This window comes from Nerophis ophidion, linkage group LG23 (assembly GCF_033978795.1).
Source record: "Nerophis ophidion isolate RoL-2023_Sa linkage group LG23, RoL_Noph_v1.0, whole genome shotgun sequence".
NCBI lineage: Eukaryota > Metazoa > Chordata > Actinopteri > Syngnathiformes > Syngnathidae > Nerophis > Nerophis ophidion.
Window position 1 is genome coordinate 3,835,629 of NC_084633.1, and position 12,395 is coordinate 3,848,023.

Below are 12,395 nucleotides of genomic sequence, written 5' to 3' on the forward strand. Positions count from 1 at the left end.
CGTATATGGATTGTATTTTAAGTCAATATTTTGTCAGCCGTGTTTTCAAAAGTATTTCCGCGCGTGCCTTATCGCTGCCAAAGTCACATTATCCGCCACTCGTGACCAGTCATGTTTGTCTGCGTAAGATTGCATGATTGACATTCGCCTCGGCCAACAAGAGCAGCCGCCATTTAACTTCCCACCAATAGCGGCCTCTCGTCGAAGATTACCGAGTGAACCCGGACTAAGCCGAAAAGCTTTTCGACACATGCGTCAGTTGAAACTGTGTAGCGGTTTCTTGTCGGGCGACAGTTTGCACCGGAAAAGACAAAAGCGGTGTTTTCTCTTCAAGGACAAAAAAAATGTCACGACTGGGGACTTTCGTTATAGTTCTGGTACTGCTTGTAGCGCCCAGTATCGCCATTATAAGGTAAACACGTTGTATTTTAAATTAATTGAATGTATTTAGGAATGTGCTTTTATTTTAATTAATTAATCAATCATTCTCACGTGTTGCATTGTGGTTCGTTGGCTCACTAATTACTTATTTTGACTGTATTAAGCCAATAAATAGTTACTAATATTATTATTTTAGGGTTCCCCTTAAGAAGATGAGGACCCTCCGTCGCCTCATTAGCGATAATGGGATGTCTCTAGATCAAATTCGGACCTTGGCGAAGACGAGCGGAGCCCCTGACAACGCCCCCTCGCCACAACTCCCCGTGGAGAGACTGACTAACTTCATGGACGTGAGTGTTCCTTGCGATAATGGTAGTCATCTGCAGATAATTGCCATACATGTTAATCCCGTCGAGCAAAGTATCAAAAGCATCGATATTTTTTATTTGAGTGTGGATATTAGAGCATATAGATCTGCTATTGGTAGTAAAAAAACCAAAACAATTTTCTGAAAGTAAAAAACTATTTACAAGTACCAAAAAACTATCTATTTATTTAAAACATTTGCAAGTCCCAAAAAATATTTTCTTCAATGAAATATTTATTTGCCAGTATATATATGTTGTTTCCAAATTACAAAAACGATTTGCAGGTACAAAAACTCCATCCATCCATCCATCCATTTTTTACCGCTTATTCCCTTTTGGGTCACGGGGGGCGCTAGCGCCTATCTCAGCTAAAATCGGGGCGGAAGGCGGGGTACACCCTGGACAAGATGCCACCTCATCTCAGGGCCAACACAGATAGACAGACAACATTCACACTCATATTGACACACTAGGGCCAATTTAGTGTTGCCAATCAAACTATCCCCAGGTGCATGTACAACAACTATTTTCTTCAATTATAAAACAATTTGCAAATTTAAAAAAAAAATTAAATTGAAAGAATGAGTCGCAATCTTAAAAACATTTTGATTAAAAAAAAACAATGATAACCATGATTAACATGGACCCCGACTTAAACAAGTTGAAAAACTTATTCGGGTGTTACCATTTAGTGGTCAATTGTACGGAATATGTACTGAACTGTGCAATCTACTAATAAAAGTATCAATCAATCAAACTTGCAGATATAAGTGAAGTGAATTATATTTATATAGCGCTTTTCTCTAGTGACTCAAAGCGCTTTACATTTTGAAACCCAATATCTAAGTTACATATTTAAACCAGTGTGGGTGGAACTGGGAGCAGGTGGGTAAAGTGTCTTGCCCAAAGGCACAACGGATGGCAGAAGCGGGAATCGAACCCGCAACCTCCAGGTTGCTGGCGCGGCCACTATACCAACCGAGCTATACCGCCCCTTAAAATCAATTATTTTGCAATAAATGATTCACAATGTTGTTGAAATTAAAAACATTTGTCAGTTAAAAAAAATGTTTTCTTTAAAAACCTCTAAAGCAGTGGTTCTTAACCTGGGTTCAATCGAACCCTAGGGGTTCGGTGAGTCGTGCCCGGGGGTTTGGCGGAGGTCAAAACACACCCAACTCATCGTTTATGCACTGTGTTGGTTTCGTTGTTTGAACAAGGTGATGTTCATGCATGGTTCACTTTGTGCACCAGTAAAAAAAACATGGTAACACTTTAGTATGGGGAACATATTCACCATTAATTAGTTGCTTATTAACATGCAAATTAGTAACATATTGGATCTTAACTATTAAGTACTTATTAATGCCTTATTCGGCATGGCATTATTATAACCCTAACCCTAACCAAATAACTCTAAATTAAGTCTTTATTACTTAGAATATGTTCCACATACTAAAGTGGTACCAAAAACATCACAACTTTGTCTTGAATTTGAAAAAAAAAAAAAAAAAAACATTTTATTTTTCGGTGAATGCGCATATGACACCGGTGGGGTTCGGTAGCTCCAACAAGGTTAACAACCACTGCTCTAAAGGCTTAGTGGCCACATGGACGGACAGCACCTTTTAGCTCTTATTTCCAAAATTGTGTACAGTACTGAATTGGGGTCTTATGGCCGCTTATGTGGACACTTATACTGTCATCCGGTGGTGTCAGAAGAGTAAAACATACAATGGAATTTTGAAAAAAAAAAAAAGTGTAAAAATAAGAATTAGCATGTCACTAAACATGAAGTACATGTTTGTGTACTTATGGACTGAGTACATCATATCAAAAGATAATTCTTAGTTTTTATTCTAATTAGGGTCTAATAAGCCCAAATAGCGAAGAGAAATAAAATAAAAACATGTAAACAAACAGCTTGGGCCTTAAGAAGTAAAAAAAAATGATTCATGAGTAAAAAAACAATTTGCTTCAATCAAAAAAAAAAAAGATTCATAACTATAAAAACAAGTTTCCTCAAGTCAAAACTGTTGGCAGTAATATTCACCCAGGTACCATTCACACACTTGCACCTGCAATTTGCACTCTACAGCAACATGTGGCGCTGCTGACTCAATCCAAGGCCATCAGAGTTACTGTTATATACGCATGGTGCCGTCCGCCAAAAATAACAAAGAGAAAGAAGCAGGGTGGGGAGTAAAATGTCGGACAGAAGAGAGGAGAAACCTACAGCTTAACTTGAAGGTTGAACTTGTTTTTTTTGTTGAATTTTGCAGTGATATGTTCAAATTGCTTCTCCATGATAGTGACACACACTGTCATGTTTGATGATTTTGTTCTTTAATTAAATATATGTCATCCACCTATTCTCAGCACTTTCCTTTACACTCATGTTCTTCCCACACGTTTGTAAAAACAAAGCAACTTAAAGGCCTACTGAAACCCACTACTACCGACCACGCAGTCTGATAGTTTATACATCAATGATGAAATATTAACATTGCAACACATGCCAATACGGCCGGTTTAGTTTACTAAATTACAATTTTAAATTTCCCGCGGAGTTTCTTGTTGAAAACGTCACGGAATGATGACGCGTGCTTGTGACGTTATTGGTTGGAGGGGAAATATTAGCCCAGCACCACTTGTGGCTAAAAGTCGTCTCTTTTCATCGCATAATTACACAGTAATTTGGACATCTGTGTTGCTGAATCTTTTGCAATTTGTTCAATTAATAATGGAAACTATAAATAAGAATGCTGTTGGTGGAAAGCGGTGGGTTGGAGCTGCCTTTAGCACCGAGACACAGCTGGTGTTTCTTTGTTTGCTGTGAAGCTTTAACACAGAGCGGTCATGCGAACATGTTTCTCTACGTCAACTAGCATGTTTTTGGATGGGAAAATTGTGATATTAAGTCGGCTCTTACCGGAGCAATCAGTGGATTACTAGACCTTATAGAAGCTGTGAGCTTGGCCCCTCCATGGCTTCCGTCAAAGACACTGGCGTTCACCGCAGCCATCCGACTTTGAGGTATGACTTGACCATCTCACTAAAACACTATTAAAACAATAAGCAGATAAGGGATCTTCCAGAATTATCCTAGTAAATGTGTCTAATTACATCTGAAACGCTCACACTGCTGCCGCCCGGAGCCATCGCTTTTTTTTTTGTGTGTGTGTGTGTGTTCACTCTAACTTTCCTTATCCACAAATCTTTCATCCTCGCTCAAATTAATGTGGAAATCGTCGCTTTCTCGGTCTGAACAGCTCTTGCTGCTTGAGGCTATTATTATAAACAATGTGAGGATGTAAGGAGCCCTCACACCGGTGACGTCACGCGCACATCGTCTGCTACTTCCGGTAAAGGCAAGGCTTTTTTATTAGCTACCAAAAGTTGCAAACTTTATCGTGGATGTTCTCTACTAAATCCTTTCAGCAAAAATATGGCAATATCGCGAAATGATCAAGTATGACACATAGAATGGACCTGCTATCCCCGTTTAAATAAGAAAATCTCATTTCAGTAGGCCTTTAAAGCACAATTAGCAGAAAGACGGCTCCTATCTCATAACACTCTAAGGTCAAGGAATTATTGTACTTGGAACCTCAAAAGGTCCCCACCTGCAAATAATAATCAGAAATACATTGTTGTGTTGTGTCTTAAGGCCCAGTACTTTGGTACTATCAGTATTGGTTCCCCGCCTCAGGACTTCACAGTGCTTTTTGACACTGGCTCCTCCAACCTCTGGGTGCCCTCCATTCACTGCTCCTTCTTTGATGTCGCCTGCTGTGAGTACCCTGACCCACTTTTCATGTCGTGAAAGAGTGAACAACATCCATCTGTACTTCGGATGGTATAATAATGACAGTATTCTTTAAACCACTGAAAAACAAGCAGACTGGGAGAGGGTGTACATGCAATAATCTTTTTAGAAAACTTTACAGATTTCTAATCATGTAAATAGGGAACTTGGGGATTTTGCCCATCATTCACAATCATTATGAGAGACAAGACGGGGAAAGTTTTTTTTTTTTTTTTACATTATAACATGTAAAAATCGGCTCGGACTAGGTCGCTAGCAATGCAGCTAATGGGAGCAAACAATTCTCCTTCTAAATCACTTTAAAATGCATTCAAAAACTGTCACCAATACTTAATTTACATCCCGTAACCTGTGTAATAATCAAGCTATTGTTATTGTAAGAGCGAACACTGAGGAACTCTTTTTCTAGTGTACTAACACATCGGCATGCTATGGTATTAGCCGTAAAAGCTAGCTATGAAAAGAGATAAACTATCTTCTACAACAACACGATACGCATTTGAGTTTGTTATGCACAATGCAATAGGACACCAATTTGTACTGACTGAAAACATGAACAATCATATTACAGTATCTGAAAAGTATTAGCCCACATTTCATGTTTTGTCTGTACACAGCTAGCCAGACAGTGTATGTACTGTAGTTGTACTAACACGCATAATGTTCTGCATGTATCATGATAGATATAAAGTGTGACTCACTTGATGGACAGTTGTGTATTTGGTCCAGCTGGCCCGGGACGTTTTTTACGGTTTATTTGGGTAAGCACTCCATTTATGTCTAAATAGCATGACTTCAAATTCCACATTTTGCAGCTTTGAGTCACTTTCATCCCACTCTCTCGGCTTCCGTTTGCTCCAACATATCACCTTTCCTTCGTGCTGGCTTCTAGAAGCATTAGTTTATCATCAGTATTTTCAGATTAAAAAAGATAACTTTGTGAATCCTTATTCGTATTAAAATAGTTGTCTTTGTTGTTTGTTACCGAGTCTGCCATGATTAGAAGACACACACGCCTTTGTTTCCGGAAGTAGGAACACACACGTTGCCAGAAGTCGGATGTGCGCTGCTATGGAAATGTAAATCAATGTGCTAAAATATCCGTCCCGACAATGATTAAAATGACCAAAAAACAGTTATTATTGTACATATTACATATTGTTATAAACGTGTATTTAATACATTATATATATATATATATATACACACACACACACACACACACACACACACTTGCAGTATGTATATAAAGCATTGATAGAAGGTTTTGAAATTGTTTGAGGTTTTAAAGGCTACAACGGTGACTCCCATTCGCCCCATCTTTGAAGCATTTTTCATCATCTTTAAAATTGTTAAAAAAAGAAAAAAAAAGTGTGTTTTTGTCTCATTTTTGTGAACAATAGACACAATTCCACAAAAATACCGTTCCCCTTTAAGGGTTGCATGATTATTCAATTTCAATTGGGGACGGCATAGCACAGTTGGGAGAGTGGCCGTGCCAGCAACCTGAGGGATCCTGGTTCTATTCCCACCTTCTACCAACCTCGTCACGTCAGTTGTGTCCTTGAGCAAGACACTTCACCCTTGCTCCTGATGGGCTGTGGTTAGGGCCTTGCATGGCAGCTTCCGCCATCAGTGTGTGAATGTGGAAATAGTGTCAAAGCGCTTTGAGTACCTTGAAGGTAGAAAAGCGCTATACAAGTATAACCCATTTACCATTTAGATTGAAGTTTGTATTTAAGAACTTTTTTGTGAATAATTTTTTTTTAGAAAAAGTTTCTTTGGATATGTAATCCATTCTTTAAAAAGTCCAAACCCTAATTAAGGTTTGTCTATGTGTTTTAAAAAGCAGGTTTCCACCAAATCCATTCGATAATTACTTTACTACATGTAAGTAAGTGTGTGTTTATGGGGCGACAACGTTGGGTAGAGGGTGGGACGCGAGCCGAGAATTTGGTCCTACGCCCCTGACATGGATTAATGTTTCCTGCAGTTGTTCCTTGCAACACAGGTCTATTCAACTAGTGGCACATGGCTAAATCCGGCACGGGAATGACACCATACCGGCCCCCGAGTGCAGTTCAAAACTTGAGAGACAAATATTTTTGCAGCAAATTCCTAAAAACCCGAGAGGGCTCCTATTGTATAGAGGAACTTAGACCACTGTAAACTAGGGGTGTAACGGTACGTGTATTTGTATTGAACCGTTTCGGTACGGGGGTTTCGGTTGGGTTCGGAGGTGTACCGAACGAGTACACATGCTAGCAGCGACCGGGCTAAGACAACATGTATAAGCCAGAGCTGGAAGACCCTCCTGCCTTGTTAAGATCTCCCGTTTGGGAACACTTTGGCTGCGTGATACAACGATGGAGGACGGAGGTTTGCCAAGATTGTTCAGCAGCTGCTTCTGACAACACGTCAAACATGTGTTGCACCTTTCCTGCTTCCTGCTCCAAGACTGTCCAGGGGAGACACTCCTCCAGGGCTGATGTATTCTCTGGGTCAAAACCCTTCACTCTACCCGGCAGTCGGTCTCCACAGCTCCGGACTTCAGGGTGTTCTTGGGATGCAACTCAGTATTCTTCTTCCTCCAAACACGACGAGTTGAGTTTATACCAAAATGGATACATGGATGATACAGCAGAGGATTGGGAGAATGTCATGTGGTCTGATGAAACCAAAATAGAACTTTTTGGTATAAACTCAACTCGTCGTGTTTAGATGAAGAAAAATACTGAGTTGCATCCCAAGAACACCACACCTACTGTGAAGCATGGGGGTGGAAACGTCATGCTTTGGGGCTGTTTTTCTGCTAAGGCGACAGGACGATTGATCTGTGTTAAGGAAAGAATGGATGGGTCCATGTATCGTGATATTTTGAGCCAAAACCTCCTTCCGTCAGTGAGGGCTTTGAATGATTGACCAAATACTTATTTTCCACCATAATTTACAAATAAATTCTTTAAAATTCTGAAAATGGGAATTCCTGGATTTCTTTTTCACATTCTGTCTCTCACAGTTGAAGTGTACCTATGATGAAAATTACAGACCTCTGTCATCATTTTAAGTGGGAGAACTTGCACAATCGGTGGCTGACTAAATACTTTTTGGCCCCACTGTATGTATGTTATGCCATTTATTACAAATTTGGTAAATAAATAACCCAAAAATGTTTATTTTGTTGTTTTCTTACTGTACCGAAAATGAACCGAACCGTGACCTCCAAACCGAGGTACGTACCGAACCGAAATTTTTGTGTACAGTTACACCCCTACTGTAAACACATTGACAGGTCCTTGTATGGACATTTTAACTTGACTAGCAAACATAAAACCCGGCCCCCGAGTTCAGTTCAAAACTTGAGAGACTAACATTTTTCCTGTAAATTCCTAAAAACAAGAGAGGGCTCCTTATGTATAGAAGAACTTGGACCACTGTAAACACATTGGCAAGTCCTTGTATTGACATTTTAACCTAGCTTGGAAACATAAAATACTGGGGTCCAAGATTGTGATTTACATAACTGAGACAATCCTCAAAGCATCCCTAGAAGTCCTCTCCTTTTTTGCAGTTAGAATATTTTAATGTAATGTGATTTATGTAACTAATGTGTTGCTGTAGCTTGTTTACTTCAGATGCAGTCCGTAGTCATTAGTTACATTTCTTTAGTTGTACTAGTGGTGTTCCTCAAGGTTCCATTTTAGGTCCTCTTTTTCATCATTTGGGCCATCCAATTGGTTTCCCATGAGTTCAGTTCAAAAATAATTGAGACTCCCATTTTTGCGGCAGATTCCTAAAAACACTAGAGTGTTGTCATGGAGATGATCTTTGGTCCTTAAACACAGCGGAGCGCTCCTGTAACTGACAAAATAAGTAGACCAATGTCTACAGTAGAGGACGCTGGTTCTCCGGAATACACAAAATAAAAATAATAGTGAAGGTCCTTGGCTTTCTGTAAATGTGGACCCAAACAGTTGATGTGAATATGCCTGTCTGTGAGCAGGGATCCATCACCGCTACAACTCCAAGAAGTCGAGCACATATGTTCAGAATGGTACCGACTTCTCCATCCGCTACGGCAGAGGCAGCCTGTCGGGCTTCATCAGCGGAGACACAGTCACTGTGAGTTTTAGCTCCTTTTTGTTGGACTACATCAACTACTTGGTCACCAGGACTCCTCTCCCTGCACCTCCAGATAGCAGGTTTGCCCGTGCCTGGCCAGCAGTTTGGGGAAGCGGTGAAGCAGCCCGGTATTACATTCGCCGTGGCCCGCTTTGACGGGGTCCTGGGCATGGCATACCCGTCCATATCGGTCGCCAACGTCACGCCGGTGTTTGACACGGCCATGGCGGCCAAGCTGCTGCCGCAGAACGTCTTCTCTTTCTACATAAGCAGGTGCGGCAGGGCCCTCCCCACACAGGTGTGTAAAACCTCCCGTGTAACACCCGTGTCCGGGCCTCAGGGATCCTGCAGCGGCTGTGGGAGGAGAGCTGATGTTGGGTGGGAGTGACCCGCAGTACTACACCGGAGATCTGCACTACGTCAACGTCACACGCAAGGCCTACTGGCAGATTGAGATGAACAAGTGAGTGCTTTCATTCCTCCAAAAGGAACTTTTTCCACAAAACTATTGTTTGCTCCCAGAGTGGACGTGGGCCCCCAGCTGACAGTCTGCAAGACAGGCTGCCAGGCCATTGTGGACACAGGGACTTCCCTGATTGTCGGCCCCGTGGAGGAAATCCGAGCACTCCAGAAAGCCATCGGAGCTCTTCCCTTACTCATGGGAGAGGTCTGTTTCTTCCACTTGGCCACATTGTCCTTTTTTTACGCTCACGTCCTTTTTCTTTCGCCATTTTTAGTACTGGATTGACTGCAAGAAGATCGACACCCTCCCCGTCATCTCCTTCAACATTGGAGGGAAGATGTTCAACCTGACTGGAGAGGATTATGTCATGAAGGTATCATTTGGGGAGTGATCTAAATTCAATGTTGGCAATTAAGAACTCTGTCACCTATCTTGTTTTGTTGATTTGCTGCAGGAGTCCCAGATGGGAACTTCAATCTGCCTGTCAGGCTTCATGGCCATGGATATTCCGCCCCCTGCAGGACCTCTGTGGATCCTGGGAGATGTCTTCATCAGGAAGTACTACACCGTTTTTGACAGGAGTGGTGACCGTGTAGGATTTGCACGAGCCAAGTAGTACTGCCAAATTAAAGTGCTGTTCTGGTTTGCAGCCTTCAAAATGATGTAAGATCACATTTTCAAGAATGCTTGCAAGGACCGGCATTAAAAAAAATTCTTCAAAAATTGATACTGAAACATTTTTTTTTAAAGGTTTTTGAATCGCTTCTTGACAACATTGTTCTAATTGTTTTTTTTTTCTTGTAATTTTGACTTTCTATCTCATAAATATGAAGTGTACCTTCATAACTGATTTCTAATTTCAACTTTTTCTTTTTTGTACTTCTCTTTAGACTTTTTATCTCATAATTTTGACCGACTTTTTTTAAAATCTATTTCATGATTTCAACTTATCCTTACCTTGTAATTTTGATCCATCCATCTTCTTCCGCTTATCCAAGGTCGGGTCGCGGGGGCAGCAGCTCTTCCCGGGGTATCCCGAGGCGTTCTCAGACCAGCCGGGAGACATAGTCTTCCCAACGTGTCCTGGGTTTTCCCCGTGGCCTCCTACCCGTTGGACGTCCCCTAAACACCTCCCTAGGGAGGCGTTCAGGTGGCATCCTGACCAGATGCCCGAACCACCTCATCTGGCTCCTCTCGATGTGAAGGAGCAGCGGCTTTACTTTGAGTTCCTCCCGGATGGCAGAGCTTCTCACCCTATCTCTAAGGGAGAGGCCCGCCACCCAGCGGAGGAAACTCATTTCGGCCGCTTGTACCCGTGATCTTGTCCTTTCGGTCATGACCCAAAGCCAGAGGTGGGTAATAACGCGCTACATTTACTCCGTTACATCTACTTGAGTAAATTTTGGGATGAATTGTACTTCTAAGAGTAGTTTTTATGCAACATACTTTTACTTGAGTATATTTATAAAGAAGACACGCTACTTTTACTCCGCTCCATTTATCTACAATCAGCTTGTTACTCGCTACTTTTTTTTATCGATCTGTTAATGCATGTTTTGTTTGTTTTGATTTTTTCAGACACGCATTCAAAGTAGGAACTACGCATGCCTGTGTTTCACCAATCAAATGCAGTCACTGGTGACGTTGGACCAGTCAAACAAAACCAGGCGGTCACGTGACCGTCACACGTCAAATCCGACCTTAAAAAGTTGAAAAACTTATTGGGGTGTTACCATTTAGTGGTCAATTGTGCAGAATATGTACTGTATTGTGCATTCTACTAATAAAAGTTCCAATCAATCAATCAAAAGTGTAAAGGAAAAAAGACACTTTTTATTTCAACGGTACTTCCTGTCAATAGCCTAAAGACTGATCGCACAGTTCCTGTCTTCACAATAAAAGTGCCGCTCCATCGCGCCTGCGCTAACAAAATAAGAGTCTCCGAAAGCCAGCACTAACAAGCGAGCAAGCTACGGAGTTTGCCGCCAATGTATTTCTTGTAAAGTGTATAAAAACGAATATGGAAGCTGGACAAATAAGATGCCAAAAACCAACGACTTTCATGTGGTATTAGACAGAAAAGAGGAACTTTTTTTCTCCTCCATTTGAAAACGTAGACGTCTGATTCCAATCAATGCAAGTCATCAGAATCAGGTAATACACCAACTTATATTCTTGTCTTCATGAAATATAGGAATCTATATGTTAAACATGCATGTATATTCATTAAAACACCTTCAACATGTGAACAAAAACGGCAAAATAAATAAATATAAATGATATCCTGTATATATAAATGTATGTATATATATATATATATAAATGTATGTATATATCTATATCTATATATATATATATAATATGTGTGTGTAGAAATGATTTGTGTGTGTATATATGATATGTGTGTGTATAAATGATATGTGTGTGTATGTATATATGAGGTATATCACCTCGACTTGGTCATTTATTAAGTAATTGATAAAGGTTGAAAAACTTATTGGAGTGTTACCATTTAGTGGTCAATTGTACAGAATATGTACTGTACTGTACAATCTACTAATACAAGTTTTAATCAATCAATCAAATCAATGAATGCCTACTGGGGCTATGGTGCTGTTAAGTTATTGTAGCTGAATGTGCCATTTTTTAAATTTTATTTTAATGTATTATTATTTAATATATATTATTGTTTTAGTTACTTCAGAGATATTCCTGGCTCTGAATTTGCTCATTGCTATTTTTATGTTTTTGTGCATTATTTGTTGCCGTAATCAGGTTACTCATCAGTTACTCAGTACTTGAGTAGTTTTTTCACAAAATACTTTTTACAAGTAAATATTTGGGTGACTACTCCTTACTTTTACTTGAGTAATAAATCTCTAAAGTAACAGTACTCTTACTTGAGTACAATTTCTGGCTACTCTACCCACCTCTGCCCAAAGCTCATGACCATAGGTGAGGATGGGAACGTAGATCGACCGGTAAATTGAGAGCTTTGCCTTCCGGCTCAGCTCCTTCTTCCCCACAATTTTGATTCATCTAACAATTTTTAATTAACCTAGTAATTTGGATTTTTTTAATCCCGTCATTTCAAATTTGTATCTAATTTAGTGATGTCATAATTTAAATTCCTTGTATTTATGCCTTTTTTTTATCCGCAATTTTGACTTATCTGGAATTTGACTGTCTTGTATTTGACCTTGTTGTACTTTTAACTTTTTCTTGAAATTTT

General features: G+C 40.2%; 1 protein-coding gene across 1 annotated transcript; it reads left to right on the forward strand.

Annotated features, from left to right (window-relative positions):
* Positions 1 to 214: 214 nt before the first annotated feature.
* Positions 215 to 9,890, forward strand: napsa (napsin A aspartic peptidase). Its single transcript, XM_061884236.1, has 9 exons — positions 215 to 412; positions 578 to 731; positions 4,420 to 4,543; positions 8,582 to 8,700; positions 8,774 to 8,973; positions 9,041 to 9,163; positions 9,223 to 9,367; positions 9,438 to 9,536; positions 9,618 to 9,890. The coding sequence occupies exons 1-9, from the start codon at positions 345 to 347 to the stop codon at positions 9,777 to 9,779; spliced, it is 1,194 nt and encodes a 397-aa protein (XP_061740220.1). The 5' UTR covers positions 215 to 344; the 3' UTR covers positions 9,780 to 9,890.
* The last annotated feature ends 2,505 nt before the right edge of the window (positions 9,891 to 12,395 follow it).